Here is a 24,860-nt window from a genome sequence, read left to right on the forward strand (position 1 = left end):
TCCCTCGTAGATTGTGAGCCCTCGCGGGCAGGGTCCTCGCTCCGCCTGTACCAGTCGCTGTCACATTGTGTTCAAGATTATTGAAATTGTTCTTGTATTATACCCCCTTTTTCACATGTAAAGCGCCATGGAATAAATGGCGCTATAATAATAAATAATAATAATAATAACTATTTGTAAGTTTTTATGTTTGTAAAAGTTTTTATCAGTTTTAGAAACCAAATTAATGTTTGTGAGTTTTTGTCAGTTTTTTTAAAGTTTTATCACTTTTTATAAGTTTTATCAGTTTTATAAACATTGGTAAGTTTTATAGCACTTTCCTTAGAACTGCTGGATGTAATGTGGACGTCACTTGTTAATGTTTGATCTCAGATCTACTTATCTATCCTGGAGCTCAGTCCGATGGGAGTTGGCACCAATGCAAATTCCTCGGTGATATCATCAAGCCCCTTTCCCACAGCCTTCCCTACATAAAACATTAACCTAACATCCCTGGCATCACCATGATCTTCACAGAATGGACCCTGTGTGAAGCCGCCTCGCCAAAGTACAATCTTAATCATTTCTGATATTAACATCCAGGTTACATGGGAAAATAAATTCGAACAAAATAAAGTTTGGTTAATTGTCTTGTTTTTATGCATCGCTCCCATCATGCATCAGGAAAGAGCACAGATTCCGTATGATCTTTTTGCTGTAGCACCCCCTAGTGGCCAGAGCACTCTGTATCACCTGCCAATAGGAGCTAAGGGAAGAAAGTTACTAGCCACGGTGACATAATGTGGTAGTTATTTATGGTCATGGTGTGGCAGCATTATTTGCCATTCTATATTGGTTTTGTTTTGTAACATGATGGTGGTTATATTCAGACACTATGTGATGGTAATATATGGTCATGGTGTGGCGGTATTTGTCCCTTGTATGCGGTATTATTGGTAATATTGATCCTGGTATAATAGGTCATGTTATACAGGACGGTGGTTATATTCAGACTGTGGTGATATTACATGGTCATGGTGTGGCGGCATTATAGTGATGATGGTTATTTGGTAACTTTATGACGGTATTATTTAAAAGAATTGCTTAGACAGTTATCTTATTGCTGTGTCTTCTGTGAAATTCATATACTATATTTTTAAAGATGGTGAACATAGACACCTGAGTGGTGGTGGGGGAGGCTGAGGTCTAAATGTTGGGGCCTATTTATTTATTGTGCTCACTTATACAGTGGTGGCCGAAAGTATTGGCACCCCTGCAATTCTGTCAGATAATACTCAGTTTCTTCCTGAAAATGATTGCAATCACAAATTCTTTGGTATTATTATCTTCATTTAATTTGTCTTCAATGAAAAAACACAAAAAGAATTGTCCTAAAGCCAAATTGGATACAATTCAACAACAAACCTAAAAAAGGGGGTGGACAAAAGTATTGGCACTGTTTGAAAAATCATGTGATACTTCTCTAATTCGTGTAATTAACAGCACCTGTAACTTACCTGTGGCACCTAACAGGTGTTGGCAATAACTAAATCACACTTGCAGCCAGTTAACATGGATTAAAGTTGACTCAACCTCTGTCCTGTGTCCTTGTGTGACCACATTGAGCATGGAGAAAAGAAAGAAGACCAAAGAACTGTCTGAGGACTTGAGAAACCAAATTATGAGGAAGCATGAGCAATCTCAAGGCTACAAGTCCATCTCCAAAGATCTGAATGTTCCTGTGTCTTCCGTGCGCAGTGTCATCAAGAAGTGTAAAGCCAATGGCACTGTGGCTAACCTCCCTAGATGTGGACGGAAAAGAAAAATTGACGAGAGATTTCAACACAAGATTGTGCGGATGGTGGATAAAGAACCTCGACTAACATCCAAACAAGTTCAAGCTGCCCTGCAGTCCGAGGGTACAACAGTGTCAACCCGTACTATCTGTCGGCGTCTGAATGAAAAGGGACTGTATGGTAGGATACCCAGGAAGACCCCACTTCTTACCCCGAGACATAAAAAAGCCAGGCTGGAGTTTGCCAAAACTTACCTGAGAAAGCCTAAAACGTTTTGGAAGAATGTTCTCTGGTCAGATGAGACAAAAGTAGAACTTTTTGGGAAAAAGCATCAACATAGAGTGTACAGGAAAAAAAAAGAGGCATTCAAAGAAAAGAACACGGTCCCTACAGTCAAACATGGCGGAGGTTCCCTGATGTTTTGGGGTTGCTTTGCTGCCTCTGGCACTGGACTGCTTGACCGTGTGCATGGCATTATGAAGTCTGAAGACTACCAACAAATTTTGCAGCATAATGTAGGGCCCAGTGTGAGAAAGCTGGGTCTCCCTCAGAGGTCATGGGTCTTCCAGCAGGACAATGACCCAAAACACACTTTCAAAAGCACTATAGAATGGTTTGAGAGAAAGCACTGGAGACTTCTAAGGTGGCCAGCAATGAGTCCAGACCTGAATCCCATAGAACACCTGTGGAGAGATCTCAAAATGGCAGTTTGGAGAAGGCACCCTTCAAATATCAGGGACCTGGAGCAGTTTGCCAAAGAAGAATGGTCTACAATTCCAGCAGAGCATTGTAAGAAACTCATTGATGGTTACCGGAAGCGGTTGTTCGCAGTTATTTTGGCTAAAGGCTGTGCAACCAAGTATTAGGCTGAGGGTGCCAATACTTTTGTCTGGCCCATTTTTGAAGTTTTGTGTGAAATGATCAATGATTTGATTTTTGCTTCATTCTCTTTTGTGTTTTTTTCCTTGCAAGCAAATTAAATGAAGATAATAAGACCAAAGAATTTGTGATTGCAATAATTTTCAGGAAGAAACTGAGTATTATCTGACAGAATTGCAGGGGTGCCAATACTTTTGGCCACCACTGTATAGTGCCATTAATTCTGCAGCACTGTCCCCATTAGGGCTCACAATCTAATTTGCCTATCAGGATGTCTTTGGAGTGTGGGAGGAAAGAGGAGAACACGGAGGAAACCCACGCAAACACGGGGAGAACATACAAACTCCTTGCAGATGTTGTCCTTGGTCTGATTTGAACACAAGACCCCAGCGCTGCAAAGCAACAGTGCTAACCACTGAGCCACCGTGCTAACCACTGAGCCGCCGTGCTAATCACTGAGCCACCGTGCTAACCACTTAGCTGCCTTGCTAACCACTGAGCCACCGTGCTAACCACTGAGCCGCCGTGCTAACCACTGAGCCACCGTGCTAACCACTGAACCACCATGCTGCTTTCTCAGGCACTGATTATGCCACTGATGCAGACTCAATAAGGTGAATGTGACACTCAGCTCTGCTACATCTGTATGAATATCTCGGGCACATAGACTATGGCAGCTCTCTATAGAAGCAGGGACTGTGACACACAGTAACACATGGTTATTCCTGGACGGATGTCTCAAGTGACAGGTGATGTCTCGAGCAGCAGGTGACAACTCGTGTGACAAGCGGATGTTTCCCTACACTACCACCAATGTTTGTGCCCCCCCTTCTTCTTCAGGCACTTAATGAGGGATCTGCTCAGAGGGTGAAGAATTGGGCAGGGGGCTGAGCAGATCCCAGCAGCCTCAGAGCAGGTCCTCTCTGCCGCTGTCTCTGGTTATGCCGGTGGTTGATGTGCCCACCAGAACCCTGACATACCAGCACACCCTGGTGAGTGCCATATACCATGCATATAGCGCGTCAGGAGGGGACGTCACATCTCAGCACCAGGTGACATAGGAATGGGCATTCCGGACTCTTAACCCCTCTATCATAGATTGCAAGCTCTCCAGCTGTTGTGAAACTACAACTCCCAGCATGCACTAATATTGTATAAGTATCCAAAAAGGGAGGTTCAGCCCAGAATTTTACAGCTATCTTTTTCCCATAACTATTGCATTATTGCGCAGAGCTGAATTTGTCATGACATCTTTTGGGGCTAATGATTTCCTCAGTGCAGATTGCCTAATCTTGCAAGCAGTCCTATGTAAATCCAGTATAAAATTAGCTCTTTTGCATGAAGTTTATGAAGGTATTTCTCAAACACCGTGTTGTTTTTTACGTTGTCAAAAATTAATATTGACCTGCAGTTGTGCACTTCTGTGCAAGAGAATTAAGATTTGGGACAACATTATGCCCCAGCGTACACATTATGGGTGTATACTTCAGCAATTTGCATTATTACTATTTTTTAGTCTAATTTATTAATTAGGTGCAAAGAGCAATGACAAAACCTGCCTGGTGCCACCACTAGGGGGAGCTCACTGCATACGGATTATACAGCTGCCATTGAATAAAAATCGATGTCTTCAGTGAGCTCCTGAGCTCCCTCTAGTGTTCGCCTCAGTTAAACAGAATTTTACTATGTATCTCTATGGCAATGCAGGGGGTGAGTGGAGGGGTTGGTGCTCTGTACTAACAAAATGAAGATGCAACCCCTAAAAAAGATATTGGAGCATATTTATTAGTACTGTTTTATTATTAGACAGTGTAAACTTGACAGTCTCAGATTTATCATAGTGGTTCATGCCGTTTTGTAAATCTTGCGCATCTTTAGACAATGTAGTCTAAATTCACACCACCTATTAGTTGGCTTGCTGTAGTGCCAGAAATTTGCACCAAAATAATTTTTGGGGCATAGGACATTAAGTCATGCCCCTTTTAATTAAGCCACACCCCCTTTTCAGTGAAGCCACACCTCTTATCAGACCAGGTGCAAAAAGTGTCTAAAAAACATTAATAAATATGATAAAAGTCTTAAAAGTCAGTTTTTGGTGTTAGAATTCTGATACATTTAGCTTAATAAATTCCCCCTTAAAATGATGTTCAAAGATAGGGATTCGTTTGAAAATGAATAGGTGTTGGCGGTTACATTGCTGCCAACCATCCTAATAAATTAAAGTGCAAAAGGGCGGGGCTGAGGCAAAGCCCGCCCAAAAATGGATGGTCTTGGGTGTTTCAGAGTAGTTTTGGGAGTTCCTGTGGGTGGGGCATAAATGTCTGGATTTTGTCAGTTCAGTTAGAATGTTGGAAAGTTTACAGCTACAATGTAACGTAAATCAATAGACAATAGCAGTGGATGAAGAAAGAAGTGTAATAATAAGATGTAAACTAGCCCCAGCCCTGACATAACTACCTAAAAAGAGGGAATCCTATAACTTTTTTGCCCAAGAGCAAACAAGAAGAAACTTTTTCCTCCTAGTTTTGTCCATTTGTGGGGAAATATGGGAGAAAACCAATTACTGCACCTTTCTCAGGGGTTGTCCTGTGCTGTGAATGACGAAACAGTTACTTATATTAATCAGCCAGACATTTAGATTTGTTAATCCAAGAGAAATACACTATCATCTTTGTTTTGACTTGGAAATGTATGTGTATTTCTGTGGCTGGTCAAGAAGGACAGACCAGTATTTGTATAACCCTGATTGTTGTCTTCTCTTGGTTGTGAAACAATGATGTTTGTTACTATGCTAATTGCATGTTGTACTAGATCCAGCTAGATGTTTATTTACAAGAGCCCCCCCCTGCTATACCAACTATGTTAATTTGTTAGCTCAAACAATGAGACCTGAGTGAGCCCCGCACCTTTACCTCTGACCTGTGACTGATAACCTTAGCCACATATGTAAATATAAAAAAAAGGTTTTTGTATTCTGCTGAAAAGAGATTTGAAAGAGAGAATTGAAAGAGACTTTACAAGGGGAATCAAACATCAGACCCTCTCAGACCATCAGCTTGGAAGCACGGATTTAACCAGAGAGACACAGATTTGGATTCTACATGATTCCAGCCTAAGGGTATATGGCCCTGACTAGAAAGGTACGGATCTGCTCCATTGACCATCAGAGACACCATGGATACATTTGGGGAAACCAGGTTGGGACGATGAAGTCACCTGGCCCCATGGATATATTGTTTGGGGTTGCTAGGTTGGACCCTCCGGTCACCTGGAACTCATGGAGACATTCGTAGAAGCCAGATTGGGACCAGCCGGTCATCTGGCCCCATGGAAACTCTCAGAAACGCTAGGGTGGGACTCTCTGGTCTCCTGGCCTTGTACCTCGATGGACTGCTAGCTTCCTAAGCTTGCCCCTACCTCCTCTTGGTGGGGGCCTGCCAGAAGCGGGGGGCCACTGGTTTAGGTAGTAGGCCCTGGAAGTCCCAAAGTCGCAGCTGTTCTATCCCAGGCGGGCGGAGAAGGAAGGGTGAGACTGTGTAATGTTGTACCATCTTGGGTATTTGCTGGGACTGTTCTATGTGTTTATTGTCCACTTTGTGGTTTAATAAAGTATTTTCACGCTGTTTTACCCTCACCCTGTGCTGTCTGAGTAGTATTTCGCCTACGTAAGACCCCGTGTCATCACACCCCGCTTGCTCATGGACCACCGCATTAGTGAGCAGAATAACCACTGGGTCTGGAAAAGCTGAATTTATACAATGTTATGTTGCTCATACAATATTACCTCCCATACATTTACATACTCAGCCTTATTAATGTCGCCTTCCAGGGCCCAGGACACAGAGATACTCCGCTCCTTATTCTAGGTTGTATCTGAAGCCAATGGCCTAAGTCACTATGAGGGTGATGGTTTTTTTTCTGGGCTTGAGAATTTTGCGTTCCCTGAATTTCCATTGTTTCAGTGTTTTTCCCTTGACAACGCTGATGTTATCTCTCCTGTCTCTTTTTGCTGCCAGATTGTCCTGTGAATGGTGCTGCTTTGCAGGAGGGCTAATGGGGAACTGCGTAAAAGGGGCTATTTGTTTTTGGTCTTTTTCCAGACTGGGGTAGGTATTAAAACCTCCCTTTATTCTGGTTTTAGACAGTCCCCTCACCTTCTGTACTCAAGCATGCTCCGCTGACATTAGTGGATATGTTCGGTTTTATAAATTAGTTATATTCCTGGAAACGGGTGGGAAAGATGGGAATACTGGCTGATCACGTGATCCGCTGGAAAGGTGCAGCACGGGAGAAGTCCTACAAGGGGATCAATATGAAGTAATGATGGAGTATAGAAGCGTGGGCCATTGGTCAAGTGGAGAACATGTGTGGGTTGGTGGATGGAGAGCAGTTGAAAGGTGCAGCATGGTGGAGAGGACTGACAATTTTATTCTAGAAGAGGTTGGTGACCAATGTGTTGTGGTGTAACTCTTATTCTCCACCCTAAAGTATTTTCAATATTCCTTCCTTTTTGTTCTATGTTGTGTGTTGCAGATTTGAGCTTTCAGCAGAAACATACAGTAACAATTAGTAACCATTATCTTCATCAACACAACTTGGAGGATACAAGGAAGAACGAACACAAAGAAACAAAAAACACAGCGAAGTATTGACAAGCTCTAACCGTTACCACAGTGCCGTGTGCTGTCTGTGACTCGCCCCCTGGGCCGTTGGGCACTCGGATCCGGGCAATAGGGGGAACGATGGGAGTAGTAGTGGCAACCCGGTTCCGTGGCTCAGGGTGGTCAGGCCAGTGGTAGTCCGTTACGTGTTGTTGATTATGTCCGACTACGCCACCCGTGGATTTGCGGTCATTAGGAACCGCCGCTGCAAGGCAGACCGCTGGGGCTGATGATATGTGCAGCTGGGATGGTGTGACTCCCCACGGGAAGAGTGCGGCCCCAGGGCAGTGTAGTGGATGGTGGGAGTGATGGTGGTGAGAGTCCCAGTACCGGTAGTGCTGGAGGCGCGAAGGAGCACACAGACAATAGGTTGCAGTCCAGGGTCTTTACTGAAACAGGTAAACTGACCCATAAACAGTCCCAGCTAGGAGGGGACCTGGATGTCTGAGAGCAACGGGGAAATTGGCCCTGGTCAGGGTGAGGGTGTAGGCCTACCGTGCTTTCTGCGCTCCTTCTGGCTATCTCCTCGTTATAGGGTAACAGCCCACGTTTCCGAGCTTTCCGTGTATTCTCGCCTGTATGGCCTGCGACGTGGGTTCCTTTCTGCTCCCAGCCTTGTACGGCTTTACTGGTCCCTTCGGTTGTGGCAGGGCCTCCAGGCTTCTTAGGCCAAGGAATATCCAGTCCCTTGCGGACTGGTTATCTGCTGGAGAATGTGGAATCCTCCCAGCCTCAGACACCAAAGTCTGGTAAATTAAGTCCTCTTTCTGCCAAGACAGGCTCTCTTCGCCTCTTGTCTCTGGCTTGTGGCTCTCCTCCTGCCACACTTCCTCTTAGGTGCAGTGCAACTGTCTGTCCCTGTTCTGCTCTGGGACAAGTCTCAGTGCTGAGACAGGCCATCAAGTTCCCCCTAACCCTGCCCCCAGTACCAGCTTTTATAGGGGCAGCCTGCTCCCCCTACTGGCCTGAGACAGGGGGCATTGCATGCTAATGTTCCCCTGACTAGAGAACCTCCCCCTTGCTCTCAGACACAGCTTTATTTACACTTGTGGCATCCAGGCCAGGGTGACACATTCCCCCCTAGTGAAATTTAGTACTCCGGGACTAAACAATACACAAAGACAATATGCATAACTATAAAACATTATCAGACAGACGACGCACAAATTGAGTTCTTAAGGTCACAGTGTGGTCTGTGACCGGGTGTCCATATCACCAATACAACGGGGAGCCTTAACCAGGTGGGGGTCTGTCCTACCCCAAGTCCTTTACAGTCTTAGTTCATTCCTGGGCTAGGCTCCGAACGCAGTCCATACAAGGTCCCGGTTATAAAAAGTCCATAACCTTTGAGTCCTTACGGTAACTGCAAGAAACTGAAACACAGAATTACCAAACATGCATGTAACTTGGCAAACAATTCAACATTTGGCAACAGGATTTTTTACAATTTTAGTACACTCTATATTCTCCAGCGAGCGGGTATCTGCCCTTTTGTGCTCCTGGTTGACCTACGTAGCCCACTGTCTGGTGGTGGACCAACCTGGCTTTCCCCACTAGCGTTAGGGTTACAGCTACCAGCTGGGTGTACAGGTAGGACAGGCAGCTGTCTGCGGGTCCTTTGGCTTACCGCAGGCATGGCAGGCTCACTGTCAGCAGAGGGTTGACTCTCCTGGGCTGCTGGTACAGGCTCTTCTGCCTCTGGAACCGCTCGCTCCTCTTCACCTTCCGGCTCTGGTGTTGGTTGTTGCTGTGCCGGTTGCAGGAAATGCAGGATGGGTACCACTATGGCATCATTTATGCGAGTCCAGGACTGAGGGAACTCTCCGAGAACGGTGCTGATCATTTCTTCCTTGTCCTCTGCGGGTTCAAGGTCACTCTGATCCTCTTCTGCACTACGGAGTTGCTCGGGGCACCTTTTGAGGTGGTCTCTGGAGACGACACTAGTGGTTTCTCCTCCGTCCTTGGTGATTACGCACACCTTTGGGTTGTCATGGTCAGACTGCAGTACGGTGTAGGGTTCCCTTTCCCACTGGTCGTCCAACTTATGTAGCCTTCTCTTCCGCTTCAGGACTTGCTCACCAGGTTCTAGGGGACCAGCAGGGGCGTGTTGATTGAAGAGTTTTTCTTGCCTCTCTCTCACCTGGGCCAGGCTCTTCTCCACACTCTCCTGTACCTTCTTGTACTGCAGTTGCCTTTCCGTATCCCAGTCCGCATCCGGGGAGGTGTCCTCAGGTATTAGGACTCCCATCTCCAGGTCTATGGGCAGCTTACCTGGTCTAGCTCGCATCAGGTAAGCCGGGGTGCAGTTTGTAGCATTCACCGGGATATTGTTGTATAGGTCTATCAGGTCCGGCAGTTTTTCTGGCCACAGGCTGCGTTCCTCCAGGGGCAACGTCTTCAGGAGATCAATGACTATATTGTTCATCTTCTCACACATCCCGTTAGTTTGGGGGTGGTAAGGCGTTGTACGAATCTTCTTACAGCCATAGAGGTTGCAGAACTCCTGGAAGATTTCAGCCTCGAACGCTGGACCCTGGTCTGTCAGGACCTGTTCCGGATACCCGTGTGGACGGCAGAAATATTGCTGGAAGGCTCTGGCCGCTGTTTGGGCTGTCAAGTCTTTCACCGGGACCACCACGAGAAAACTGGAATAGTGGTCCACGATTGTCAGGGCGTAGATGTACCCTGACCGGCTTGGAGCCAACTTGACGTGGTCTAGAGCTACCAGCTCAAGAGGCTGCGTGGTGACGATGGGCCTCAAGGGTGCCTTCTGGCTGGTGCGGTCCTTCCTCCTTAGGTGACAAGGGCCACAGTCTCTGCACCACTTTTCTACAGCTCCCCTCATGCCGACCCAAAAGAACCTTCCTCTTAGCAGGAACTCCAGTTTCTTCCAACCGAAGTGTCCCGCTCTGTCATGGTAAGCCCCCAGGACCATAGCTGCATCCCGCCTTGGGACCACGACTTGCCAGGTCAGCTCGTGCGTCCGGTGGTTAACAATCCTTCTGCACAACTTGCCTTCGTAGAGGAACAGCTTGCTCTTTTCCTTCCATAGCTGCTTGGCTTCCTCTGGGGCATCTGGATCTAAGCGGGCGTCTTCCCGGGTCAGCAGATCTTTCACCAGGCGGACTGTAGGGTCACTATCTTGGGTCTCGGCCCAGCTGTGGTGAGGTAGAGGATTGATCATCACGGTTGTTAGATCCTCCTCCTTCACGCGGTGGGAGTATTGAGCGGCTCCATACCGGTGAAACGCGGGTAGTTCTACCTCCTCCAGCTCTTCTGGGTCTTCGTCACCTTCAGGTAAGTGAGGCATCCTCGATAGGGCGTCAGCGTTGGCATTGGTTTTGCCGGCCCGGTACTTGATCACGAAGTCATAGTTGGAGAGACGGGCCATCCACCGCTGTTGTAGGGCACCCAGTCTTGCATTGTCTAGGTGTGTTAACGGGTTGTTGTCCGTGTACACTGTGAACTTTGCGGAGGCCAGGTAATGCTTGAAGCGTTCCGTCACGGCCCACACCACCGCCAAGAATTCTAGCTTGAAGGAGCTGTAATTCTCCGGGTTCCTCTCGGTGGGTCTCAGCTTCCGGCTGGCGTACGCGATCACCCTTTCTCTGCCCTGTTGGTTTTGGGACAGTACGGCTCCCAGTCCCACATTACTGGCATCTGTGTGGAGAATGAAAGGCTGGCCATAATCAGGGTAGGCCAGGATCTCGTCCCCTGTGAGGGCCATCTTCAACTGGCGGAAGGACTCCTCTTCCGGTTTATCCCACTTGAAGGGTGGCTTTTGACTCCTGGACTTAGACTGTCCGATCAGGAGGTCCTGCATAGGAGCTGCCATCTTAGTGAACCCGGGGATGAACCTTCGGTAGTAGCCTACCAACCCGAGAAACTGTCTCACCTCCTTGATGTTCGAGGGGCTTGGCCAGCTCTTGATTGCCGTGACCTTGTCAGGGTCGGGGGCTACTCCTTCCGCACTTACCACGTGCCCTAGGTACTGGACCTTTGGTTTCAGCAGGTGACACTTCGATGGTTTCACCTTCAGGCCATAGCCTGCCAGGGCTTCGAACACCTCAGCCAGGTGTTTGAGATGGTCCTCGTAGGTCTTCGAATAGACGATCACGTCGTCCAGGTAAAGGAGGACCGTCTCGAAGTTTCGGTGCCCTAGACAGCATTCCATCAGCCGCTGGAAGGTCCCTGGTGCGTTGCAGAGGCATACAGTTGAACTCGCTCAGTCCCATCGGGGTGGTGAAGGCGGTCTTCTCCTTGTCAGCCTCTGCCACAGGAACCTGCCAGTACCCGCTAGTAAGGTCCAAAGTAGAAAAGAAGTTAGCAGATTTTAGTGCGGCTAAAGACTCCTCTATTCTAGGCAGAGGATATGCGTCTTTGTGGGTGATACGGTTGATTTGTCTATAGTCGACGCACATTCTCATGGTACCGTCTTTCTTTTTCACCAGAACCAAGGGGGCTGCCCAGGGGCTACAGCTGTCTCTAATGACCCCAGCTTCTTTCATTTCTCTCAGCATGCCCTTGGCGTTCTGATAATGTGCAGGGGGTACAGGCCTGTGTCTCTCTTTTATTGGTGGGTGGCTCCCTGTGGGGATGTGGTGTTCTATCCCCTTTACTCTGCCGAAGTCTAGCGGGTGTTATGTTCTGCTACCAGAGCTAAGGAAAGAGGAGATCTGTCCCTACGATAGAACTCAGCTAGATCCCTACGATGTAACACGGAACCTGATCCTGCGATCAGACCTGCTAAAGTCCTAAGCTAGTCTGTACGGAGACCTATAGATGTGGGGAAGGAATCCCTACAAGTACTAAGCACTGGGAGGAAAATGGGACACCTCCTAACAGAAATAGTAGCAGACAGACGAACAAACAAAATATAAAGAACACAGAGGTCCGTAGACCAAGCAAACTAACAGAGCAGATACAGAGCACAGGCTAGCTAGAAAGTAGTTATACAATGAAGTCCAGCAAAGCCAGAAGGGCGGAGCAGGCTTAAATAGGCCAACAAGGTCATGTGACCAGCAAAGGAAAAAAAAACCTAAGAGCAAGGTTCTAACAGTACCCCCCCTTCTAAGAGGATCCTCCGGATCCCCTAGGACCAGGCTTATCAGGAAATATCCTGTGAAACGCTCTGATAAGTCTGGACGCGGAAACATCATCCGACCTCACCCAAGAGTTATCCTCGGGTCCGAAACCTTTCCAGGCCTGTTGGCCTCCTGAAGATTACCACGCACATCCGTCCAAACTCTCTCCAAATCACCGGAAAAATTCTCCTCCTCAGGCACGGCAGATCCCAACTTGGAGAACGACCCAAACGACGGATGTCTCCCAGAACAACAAAAAAAAGGCGAACAACCAGCAGAAGAAGATGTATGATTGTTCAAAGCAAATTCAGCAAGTGGCAGAAACTCAGACCACCCCTCTTGATTGTCTGCCATAAAACAACGCAAGAACTGCTCAACATCCTGGTTTTTCCTTTCTGTCTGGCCATTAGATTCAGGATGATATCCGGACGAGAACGATAAATGAACTCCCAACCTGTCACAAAAGGCACGCCAAAAACGAGCCACGAACTGAGGACCCCTATCAGAAACAATGTCAGTAGGAACGCCATGAAGTCTGACAATTTCCTTGACAAAGGCCTTAGCGAGAGTTTTAGCGCAGGGCAGTTTGACAAAGGGAACCAAGTGACACATCTTGCTAAAACGGTCCACGACCACCCAGATGACAGTAAAACCCTCAGAGGGGGGAAGGTCAGTTATAAAGTCCATAGCCAAATGTGTCCAAGGAGCACTGGGAACCTCCAAAGGACAAAGCAACCCCGCAGCAGGAGTATGTGAGGACTTAGATCTAGCACATATAGTACATTGACGCACCCACTTAATGACTTCCTTCTGCCATCCAGGCCACCAAAAACTGCGACCCACCAGTCTCTTGGTCTCAGAGATTCCGGGATGACCTGCCAACCGAGATTCGTGACACTCAACAAATAAATCTCTCCTAAAGGTCCCAGGCACAAACAACCTCCCATGGGGAGTGTTAGATGGGGCATTCTCCTGTGCTTTAAGAATCTCATCTTCCAAAACGGAGTCCAAAGCAGCTATCACAACACCTTCTTGTAAAATGTTCTCCTCTTTCTCAGCACCGACTATGGGAGAAAAACTGCGAGACAAGGCATCCGCCTTAGCATTCTTAGTACCAGGGATGTAAGTAACGGAGAAATTAAACCGCGAGAAAAACAGTGCCCACCTAGCCTGACGGGCATTCAGGCGCTTGGCAGCATCAAGATATATCAGATTTTTATGATCCGTAAGAACCTGAACGGGAAATTCCGCACCTTCCAAGAAGTGGCGCCAGTGTTCAAATGCGAGTTTAATAGCCAATAATTCCCGATTACCAATATCGTAATTCAGTTCAGTCTCAGAAAATTTTTTTGAAAAAAAGGCACAGGGATGTAATCCATCCCCGTTATCCTGAGACAATACTGCGCCAACCCCCACAGAGGAAGCATCAACCTCAACCAAAAACGGCTTAGTCACATCAGGCTGCATAAGGATGGGAGCAGAGGTGAACCTCTCCTTGAGATACACAAAAGCTTCAATGGCCTCAGAAGACCACTGAACCGCATCAGCACCTTTCCTGGTGAGATCAGTCAGAGGTTTGACAATACTAGAAAATTTTTTTATGAATTTTCTGTAATAATTGGCGAAACCTAAAAACCTCTGTATCGATTTCAAACCAATAGGCCTAGGCCATTCCTGTACAGCTTGAACTTTAACCGGGTCCATCTCAAAACCTTCGCTGGAGATAATGTAACCCAAAAAACTAATTCTCTGTACAGCGAACTCACATTTCTCCAGCTTAGCAAAAAGCGAATTGTCCATTAATAACTGTAATACCTCACGTACGCTCCGCCAATGAGACTCCAGATCTGGCGAATAAATCAGAATGTCATCCAAATACACAACCACATTTTTGCCGATCAAAGGTCTAAGGATGTCATTAATAAGATTCTGAAAAAATGCAGGAGAATTAGTAAGACCAAAAGGCATCACCAGATTCTCAAAATGACCCACAGGAGTGTTAAAAGCAGTCTTCCGTTCGTCACCCTCCTTCATGCGCAACAGATTGTATGCCCCCTTAAGGTCAATTTTAGAGAACCACTTGGCCCCCATTAACTGGTTAAACAGATCAGGAATCAATGGCAGTGGGTAAGGATTGCGTACAGTAATTTTGTTAATCTCACGAAAATCCAGACAAGGACGTAAACCGCCGTCCTTTTTTTTTACAAAAAAAAATCCAACTGCCACAGGAGACTTAGAGGGCCTAATGTGACCGGCGGCCAAGCTTGTCTGTATGTATTCCTCCAAAGCCTTCCTCTCAGGAATAGTAAGGTTAAATAAACGACTTTTAGGAAGAGTCGCTCCAGGGACAAATTCAATAGAACAATCATAGTCTCTATGGGGAGGCAAAACCTGCGATTCCTTCTCAGAAAAAACTCTCCAAAAATCCTGAATAGGAACAGGCAATTCTCCCCTATCCAAGCTGCAATACGCCCGTTACAACACTTGTCATAACATTTATGGCTCCAGGATTTAATTTCACTGGTAGACCAATCCAGTACAGGATTGTGAAATTTTAACCAGGGCAATCCCAGTTTTACTGGAGAAGGCAAGTTATTCAAAACTACCAAATCCAATTTCTCATGGTGAACACCATTAATAGTGAGAGGAAATTCACAGACCTTGAGAGTAATATTCTTCAAAGGGGAACCATCCACAGAAACCACAGCAATGGGGGATGAAAAAGGTTCGGGTTTTAAATTGAGTCTTTCCAAGAATCCCCCATCAATTACATTCAGAGTAGACCCACAATCAACAAACACCCGAAATTCCATTAATTTTTCCTGAGCAATCGTGGAAGCAGCTAAAAATATACCCTTGGAATTTAAACAGGCAATACGGGCATGACTGACCATTTTTTTTTCTTTCTTCATACGAAGCTCACAGCCTTTAATCAAATGACCAGATTTTCCGCAATAGAAACACAAGCCTTCAGAAAATCGACGGTCTTTTTCTTGAGAGCGAGGTGCCACCGATCCAATCTCCATCGATTCACCACTGTTAGTACACACATTCTCATAACCAGAAACTGACATAGCAGAGGATTTGCTCTCATTAACCCTTGCACGCAGTCTCCTATCCACCCGTATAGCTAATTGCATAGCCTGTTGCAAATCTTCAGGTGTAGGATAAGCAATTAGCAGGTCTTTAACCCTTTCATTGAGCCCAGCAAGAAATAGACTTTTCAGAGCAGAATAGTTCCACCCTGTTTGAGTAGACCAACGACGGAAATGAGTACAATATTTTTCCACATTACCTGATCCCTGTCTCAAACGTCTTAACTCAGTCTCAGCTGATGCGACACGGTCAGGATCATCATATAATAGCCCCAAAGCAGAAAAAAAACTATCCACTGATCTGAAGCATGTATCACTAGGTTGCAAAGAAAAGGCCCACTCCTGAGGCTCTTTGCGCAAAAGTGACATTATGAACCCTATGCGCTGGGATTCATCGCCAGAGGACTTGGGTCTCAAACGAAAATACAATAAGCAAGCATTTTTAAATGAAAAAAATTCTCGGTGTTCACCAAAAAATAAATCCGGCAAACATACCTTAGGCTCCAAGAAATGTGCTCCAGGACAGTTACTCACGTGCTGACGGAGCTCGGCCACCTCCAGAGAGAGTCCCTGCAGGCGATGAGCCAAATCCTGAACCGACACCATGATGGAACAGAAAAATCTTTCCTTAGAGAATTTGCAGGCTGGACTTACTGTTATGTTCTGCTACCAGAGCTAAGGAAAGAGAGGAAATCTGTCCCTACGATAGAACTCAGCTGAATCCCTACGATGTAACAGGGGACCTGATCCTGCGATCAGACCTGCTAAAGTCCTAAGCTAGTCTGTACGGAGACCTATAGATGTGGGGAAGGAATCCCTACAAGTACTAAGGACTGGGAGGAAAATGGGACACCTCCTAACAGAAATAGTAGCAGACAGACGAACAAACAAAATATAAAGAACACAGAGGTCCGTAGACCAAGCAAACTAACAGAGCAGATACAGAGCACAGGCTAGCTAGAAAGTAGTTATACAATGAAGTCCAGCAAAGCCAGAAGGGCGGAGCAGGCTTAAATAGGCCAACAAGGTCATGTGACCAGCAAAGGAAAAAAAAGCCTAAGAGCAAGGTTATAACAGCGGGTGCTTACTAAAGACTCTCTCGTACTCCTGTACCACCCGGTAGACTCCTTGTTTTTGGTGCAGGGGAGTGGAGTCAGCACCCACTTGGAGTTTCTGGCACCAGTCCTCCTTTTGTTTCTGGGAGCCATTACCCTCCGCCTGTGGAGATGGAGGCAAGGGTTCCACGGCCCTGATAGCTTTGTGTTCGACAACAAACAGTTTGGCGAGTGTAGCGTACCTGGGTAAGTGTACTTCCCTCTCCCCAATGTTGAGGATGAGGACGGGCACCCTCCCATAACGGACATCAACCACCCCCCCGGGCTGTCAAAATGGTGGGCCTGCTGTCCGAGTACACGGGTTCTGCCATGGCTTGGTAGTCTCTACCTCTCAACCGGATTGCAGTCCGACACCAGATCATCATTTCACTTTTCGGAGGCATGGAAATGGGGAATGGGTCACTCAGTCTTACGCTACTGATCTCACCACCAGACAGTTCTACCTGCTGCCGTCTCATCAGGGCTTTTATCTCCTTGTTGAGGACTCTCTGTTGGCTGGAACTAGCATTCACCGCCACCTGTTGTAAGATTACAATTACCTCTGAAAGACAATTTTCAATCACGTTAGTACCCACAGTTATTTTAGGGTGACTTTCACGACGGTCAATGTCCACAATAATTACTCCCTGTGCCGGCAGTTCAACTTTACCAATTTTAATGGTCATCTCCTTGAACCCCATCTGCGGCACGAGTAAGCCATTACTGGCGATGATGCTCAAGTTACTGTCTGGATACCGTGTGATATCAGCATCAGTCCAATACTGCTTAAAAAGTACATAAGGGATAGTGGTTACTTGTGACCCAGTATCCAGCAAGGCGCTCATGGGGATACCGTCCAGCACCACGGGTAAAACCGGGCGCCCCCCAACGTACTTATTCCGCCAATTGTAAGGGCCTGGTGATCTTATGCCTGGGGGTTGGCCCTCTGCCCCAGATTGGACCCGTTTAAATTACAGTACCTGGAATTGTGTCCGGGCTGGTTGCATCGACGGCAAATGGGCTGTCCATCCTCTGCGTAGCGGTCTGTGGGCCTCCCTCGGAACGATGGGATCCTCCTCTGTCGACGCCACGGGACATCCTCCGGACTTGAAGCCAGCTGGATGGGTCTTGACGGATCCACTTGCAACGCCTGGACGGTCCTGGTCAACGCCGCGACGCTCCTGGTCAGCTCCTGGACTTGGTGGTGCAGATCTTTCGACGGGGCTTGGTTCAGGGCCTGTGCATCAGCCCCCACGGGGTCCATAGAGGAGGGCGCCGCCTCCTGGTGGTAGGTGAGAGCAGGGCGCCGGGGGTTTATAGCGCCACTGGTTGCAGATTCACGGAGCACCCTTATGGCCCTGTCCTTAAATTGGGCAAAGGTCAGGTCGGGGTTCTGAAAGAACATGAGGCGCAGTTGGGCCCTGTGGGCGCTAGACAGCAGACCTTCTATGAATTGTTCTGTTAGCAGCTTATCCGTTTCCTGCACGCTGCCAGGGTCAGTTTGTTGAATAGCCCTCAAGGCTTCCTGCAGATTTAGGGCATAGTCTCTGATGCTGTCCTGTGCCCGCTGCTTACATCCATAGAACCTCATCTTAATCTCAGCGGAGGTACGTGTGTCAAAGGTACCCCGCAGCCGGGCCAGAATACCCTTCACAGTCCTTTTCTCCTCAGTGGGCCATGATTTTACCTCCCTCTGGGCTGCGCCAGTTAATTGCCCTGTTAATATGCTAACCTTCTGTTCCTCTGTCAGGGGGTTAACGTGGAACAAACTGTATAGCCTTTCCTTGAAGTCAGTTAGGGCATGGGGCTCCCCTGAGTATTTGGGCAGCCAGGCCGCTCCAGGGATGTAGGGCAGGGAAAAGGGCATCACCGCTGCTGCAGCTGCGTTGGTGGTAGTGGGCGCCTCTGTGTCCGACATCTTCCTCCCCCCTAGTTAAGTGTGGCCTACCTTCCGACGATCCTCTTCTGTAGGCCGCGGCTCCGCTGCTGCTGCTATGGACAAGGACATGGCGTCGCGTCCTGATGATGTCAGCGTCGCTCTCTCTCCCTTCCAGGACCTTGCGCAGCGTCGGTGCGTGGGGCGGAGCTTCGGATCTCGCGCGGTTTTGACGTCCACGCCCCTCTTTTTCCCGCGCGGCGTCCTGAAGATGGCGTCCGATTGCGGGAAACAGCTGCGGATGGCGGGAAGACGGCAGAAGACGACGGGAAACGGTCCAAGATGGCGTCTGATGGCGGGAATCGGCTCCGGATGGCGGGAAACGACTCCGGACGGCGGGAAACTTCGCCACAGGTAAGTTACAAAAGTCTTTTTCAGGCACGCAGTACCCGGTGGTTGCGGGCACGAAATCCTGCTGACTACGCCAAAGCTGACTCGCCCCCTGGGCCATGGGGCACTCGGATCCGGGCAATAGGGGGAACGATGGGAGTAGTAGTGGCAACCCGGTTCCGTGGCTCAGGGTGGTCAGGCCAGTGGTAGTCCGTTACGTGTTGTTGATTATGTCCGACTACGCCACCCGTGGATTTGCGGTCATTAGGAACCGCCGCTGCAAGGCAGACCGCTGGGGCTGATGATATGTGCAGCTGGGATGGTGTGACTCCCCACGGGAAGAGTGCGGCCCCAGGGCAGTGTAGTGGATGGTGGGAGTGATGGTGGTGAGAGTCCCAGTACCGGTAGTGCTGGAGACGCGAAGGAGCACACAGACAATAGGTTGCAGTCCAGGGTCTTTACTGAAACAGGTAAACTGACCCATAAACAGTCCCAGCTAGGAGGGGACCTGGATGTCTGAGAGCAACGGGGAAATTGGCCCTGGTCAGGGTAAGGGTGTAGGCCTACCGTGCTTTCTGCGCTCCTTCTGGCTATCTCCTTGTTATAGGGTAACAGCCCACGTTTCCGAGCTTTCCGTGTATTCTCGCCTGTATGGCCTGCGACGTGGGTTCCTTTCTGCTCCCAGCCTGGTACGGCTTTACTGGTCCCTTCGGTTGTGGCAGGGCCTCCAGGCTTCTTAGGCCAAGGAATATACAGTCCCTTGCGGACTGGTTATCTGCTGGAGGATGTAGAATCCTCTCAGCCTCAGACACCAAAGTCTGGTAAATTAAGTCCTCTTTCTGCCAAGACAGGCTCTCTTCGCCTCTTGTCTCTGGCTTGTGGCTCTCCTCCTGCCACACTTCCTCTTAGGTGCAGTGCAACTGTCTGTCCCTGCTCTGCTCTGGGACAAGTCTCAGTGCTGAGACAGGCCATCAAGTTCCCCCTAACCCTGCCCCCAGTACCAGCTTTTATAGGGGCAGCCTGCTCCCCCTACTGGCCTGAGACAGGAGGCATTGCATGCTAATGTTCCCCTGACTAGAGAACCCCCCCCTTGCTCTCAGACACAGCTTTATTTACACTTGTGGCATCCAGGCCAGGGTGACACATCTGCTCATCACAATCCCTCCATCCTTGGGGTTAGAAAGTGTGGCGCCTGTAGCAATCCTTTGTTAGGTTTCTTTTTTGCATCTCCTTACTGCTTTGTGGATGTCTGTGACCCAGACGTCTGCCATGTTTGTACACAGTCATTGTGTCCCCGTGTCTTGTCTCACCTGTTCCTTTACTGTATTGAAATGAAATAAATGCTTATGTCATTTGGCAGTCGCCTATCACCCGCTTTCCATCCAGGATAGCGCACTTGTCACCTTGCAATCTTACATCGAGTCCTTTAGCTGTCATACACTTTATGGATAACAGTCCTCCTTCTAGACTGGGAACATACCACATATCTTTTACTGGCATTGCTAAATTCCGTCCATTTTTCCTGGGACACATGGAGATTCCATGTCCAGTACCTTCTTCACTAATTTTGATTCCATCAGAAAGATAGATAGTTTGTTTCATTGATATTTAAGTCAAGTTAATAGGAGAAAGCTTCTAACACTTGTCATTTGACTTCTTGCTCTGGAGTCAATGCACCATCCTTGTACTGCTGGTACCATCCCAATTATCTGCGCATGTATCAGAGATTGGAGCTTTGACCTTATGTTTAGTCCCTTTTGATATTGTGTCTGTTGTTCTGCTTTCCTTTTTAAAGTGTCCCTGTTCGTGACATCTGAAACTTTAGTTTCCTTCTAGTGTGACCTTGATTCTGTCACTTTAGGAGTGATTACACTTTATGTGGAGTCTTCCACTAGTCCTTTCTTCTCTGATATTTATCTACTTTCCTGGTCTTTACAATGTAGTATCAGGTTTGTCTCAGACCTTGTCTCCAGTGCATTAATCAGTGCACTTTATGTATAAGATAAACTGCAAAGCGATATGGCTGCGATATGGCCGTCTTTTATATCCTCACCCACTGATCTCACTTGTGTGATCACTTCCAGCATTGCAGATATGTGCACCTGTGTTTCCCTTTGCCAAGTCTTATTTTGTGCAGTTTTCCTAACAGATGTAACTTACTATTTTCTTTCATCCCACTTCCCTTTAGACTTGTGTTCTCACCTCTTATACTCTTTAATTGGTCATCCATTACGAATAAGCTTTTAATGACTCTATCTGTTTTTCTTCTCTTATTCCTATTAATCTGTGGTCTCTCTGTGTAGTAATAACTTCCCCCACGTTGTCTCTGTATGGTAACATTTCCTTGTAATTGTCATTATTCGGTCTGGCCTCTGTATAAGCTCTGAGTTGCAGCCTTTCTCCTTCCTTTATACAGTGAAGAAAATAAGTATTTGATCCCTTGTTGTTTTTGTAAGTTTGCCCACTGACAAAGACATGAACAGTCTATAATTTTAAGGGTAGGTTAATTTTAACATTGAGAGATAAAATATTCCCCCCCAAAAAATCAAGAAAATCACATTGTATAAATTAGATACATTTATTTGCATTCTGAGAATGGTACTCACATTCTCTCATCAGGACCGCAACTCTTCCAATGTACCATATATTGAAGAGACCGGAGTACAAAATCAATAATCTTCGCTATCTGGAATTTCAGATTCCCATCATCAATGACTAGGGACGGTGGTGGTGGAGATGGTTCAGAGGAAGCAATGTATTTTTGAGAAGTGATTGGTGAAATACATTCTGAATCTTGAAAGTGGGTGGCAAAGCAAGGCGAAACGCTACCGCATTTACGACGGCAGCTTATAGGGGCAGATGCAGGGTCCCCGTTTCCAAGAGGGAACCTTCAACTTAGTGTTCTTTGAGGACAACCACACCAAATCACCAACACACAGGTCCGGACCCACCAAGCGTTTCCGATCAGCCACACTCTTATATATCCTTCTCAAACTATTAAGAACCCCTTGCCACACTGAAGTAATAAATGAAGAAAACTGTTCCTCCTCAGCTACTCCTGAAGAATGATTCCTATTAAAGGAGCAGAACTGAGGATGAAAACTGTAGGAACAGGGACTTACCAGTAGATTCATGACAACGGCTATTCACAGTAAATAAGAAACCCAATCCTCTTGATTCTCGGACACAAAGCATCTAAGATAAGTCTCAAGATTCTGGTTCACTCGTTCAGTTTACCCATTAGACTGTGGATGAAAATGAAAGATGAATCCCTAAGCAAGCACAAAATTTGGAAACAAATTGAAACAGTATCAGATGGAATCCCACGTAATCTCACAATTTCTTTAATAAACATTTGCGCCAAAGTCTCAGCATTCGGTAAAGCAGGTAACGCAATGAAATGAGTCATCTTGCTGAATCTGTCCACCACCACCAATTTTGCAGTGTTCCCGTCTGATACGGGTAGATCAGTGATGAAATCAACAGACAAATGAGTCCATGTTCTACAGGGAATCGCCAAAGGTTGAAGAGCCCCAAACGGACGATCTTAGAACGCGCACAGACACTGCAGGCAGCTACATACTCCCGAACATCCTGGTGCACCCCAGACCACCAAAAATGACGAGTAAGATCTATGATGGCTTTACTACCGGCTCTCAATTACTTCCTGCCCCCCCGGAAAACCACGAGATAAAGTGCCGCGCCCCTGGGCCTGTGTCGCGCTGCGTTGCGCACGCGGGAGCTTACCCGGAGCCGGATCTCTTGAGGGTTGTAGTCTCGTGGCGGTGATCCGGTCCGTGCCCAGGGAGTCAGACTAAGTGGCGCTGTATTAGCGGTAGATGTTGGACGACTACGCCACCCGTTGAGTACAGCTAAGGAGCTGCTGCTGCAGGGCAGACCGCTGAGGCCGGTGGTAGGATTGTGCAGCGTGATAGTATAACCCCCAACGGGAGGGGTATGGCCTCAGGGCAGCCGACGTGGATGATGGGGGTAGCAGGAACCACTCGGAGACGGTACGGTGTAGTTCAGGGTCTTTACTGGTGACAACGATAGACCCTCCCGGAGTACTGGCTAGCGATTGGGGCCTGGTCAGTCCTTGAGCAGATGGGATCTCCCGTGGCCAGGCGGAGTTGTAGGCCTCCCAAACTAACGATACTCTTCTGGCTACCTTGCTAGAAGCGGGTATAAGTAGCCCACGTCCCTGAGTGTACCGTGTGGTGCTCACCCGTATGGCCGGTGACTCGGGGCCTTCTAGTAGCTTCCGCTCCACGACGGCGGTGCTGGTCCCACGCGTGTGACCGTGCCTTCGGGTTTCTGGGCCAGAGGACCTGCAATCCCCTGCCGGTCGGTTTCTGCTGCTGGATAGGAGTTAGTCCCCACAGCCTCGGACTCCGGGTCCGGTGATAACTTCTCAGTCAGGGCGAGCTCTGCAGCTGCCAGCCCCTGACTCCTTGTAGCACTGCTCCCACAGAGCTCCTGATGTTCTTTTCCTATATCTGCTTCTCTTCTCTGTCTCTACTTCTTCTCTACTCACTAACCCTGCCTCAGCCCTAGGTTTATATAGGGGAAGTTCTTCCCCTCCCAGGACTGGGCAGGAGGTGTGGCATGCATAGGATTCCTGACCAAGAGACCTCCCACCTGCTCTCAGACATAACATTGCTGTTACTGTGGAAACCAGACCCCTGGGGTGCCACATTCCCCCCTAGTGAAATTTAGTACTCCGGGACTAAACATATTTTTAGAAAAAACATAACAAGGTATAAACAATAATAATACAATAAGAAAAACACATCAAGATGGTTACGGCGTGTCCGCAACCGGGTGCAGTTTTGAAGAAAACAAAGGTGTCCATTTCACCAAAACAGGGAGACGTAACCAGGTAGGGGTCTGTCCTGCCCCGAGTCCTTAACAGTCTTTAGTCCATTCCTAGGTTACGCTCCAACCATGTACAAGGATTCCCGGTAAATCCACCAAGGACTCCTATAAATAACTAGAAACACATAATTATACACAAGCAACAAGAAAAACAGGTAACCACAAATAAAACAATTTATACACTTCAAATCCTCCAACGTGCGGGTAACTGGCCTCTAGTGGCCCTAGTGGACCTACGGAGCTGACTGTCTAGCCCTGAACTACAGGGTGTAGGAGCTGTCAAGGGTAAACTGGGCAGCTGTCTACCGGCTCTTTGGCTCACTAGGGGTACGGCAGGCTCACTATAAGCAGAGGGTTGATCCTCCTGTTCTGCTTGTGTGGAGTCTTCTGCCTCCTGGACCGGCTGCTCTTCCAGCTCTACCTGTTGCTCCGTAGGCACTTGTGATGCTGGTTGGAGGAACGTGAGGACGGGTACCACAACTGCACCATTGACTTGAGTCCAGGACCGAGGGAAGTCTCCGAGCACAGTACTAACCATATCTTCCCTTTCCTCTACGGGTCGATGGTCTTCTTGTTCCTCTTCAGGGTTCCGTAGCTGTTCAGGACACTTCTTCAGGTGATCCCGGGATACAATGGCTATGGTCTCCCCTCCGTCTTTACTGATGGTACAGACTTTCGGGTTCTCGTGGCTTGAGGGCAGTACGGTGTACGGGTCCTTCTCCCACTGGTCGTCCAACTTGTGGAGCCGTCTTTTCCTCTTCAAGACCTGCTCTCCGGGTACCAGGGGAACAGCGGGAGCATACTGGTTGTAAGTTTTCTCTTGTCTTTCCCTAGCCTGACAGAGACTTCGCTCCACGCTCTCCTGTACTTTCCGGTACTGCTGCTGCCTCTCTGTGTCCCAGTCTGCTTCTGGTGAAGTGTCCTCGGGTGTCAGGACTCCCATTTCCAGGTCAACAGGTAACTTACCAGGTCTCGCCCTCATTAGGTAAGCCGGGGTACAATTGGTGGAACCTACCGGGATGTGGTTGTATAGGTCCACCAGATCGGGCAGCTTCTCAGGCCACAGACTGCGTTCTTCCAGGGGCAACGTTTTCAGGAGATCCATTACCACCTGGTTCATTTTCTCACAAA

General features: G+C 47.9%; 1 protein-coding gene across 1 annotated transcript in view; it reads left to right on the top strand.

Moving 5' to 3' along the window:
- The first annotated feature begins 3,498 nt into the window (after nt 1-3,498).
- The window catches only part of CLCN1 (chloride voltage-gated channel 1), a 191,340-nt gene continuing 169,978 nt past the window's right edge, over nt 3,499-24,860 (top strand). Inside the window, exon 1 of the mRNA XM_073684773.1 lies at nt 3,499-3,646. Coding sequence (XP_073540874.1) covers nt 3,596-3,646 — 51 coding nt within the window. The 5' untranslated portion in view covers nt 3,499-3,595. The remainder of the gene's footprint in view (nt 3,647-24,860) is intronic.

This window comes from Phyllobates terribilis, unplaced genomic scaffold, assembly GCF_046119375.1.
Source record: "Phyllobates terribilis strain yellow unplaced genomic scaffold, ASM4611937v1 Scaffold_5__5_contigs__length_657084704, whole genome shotgun sequence".
Classification (NCBI taxonomy): domain Eukaryota; kingdom Metazoa; phylum Chordata; class Amphibia; order Anura; family Dendrobatidae; genus Phyllobates; species Phyllobates terribilis.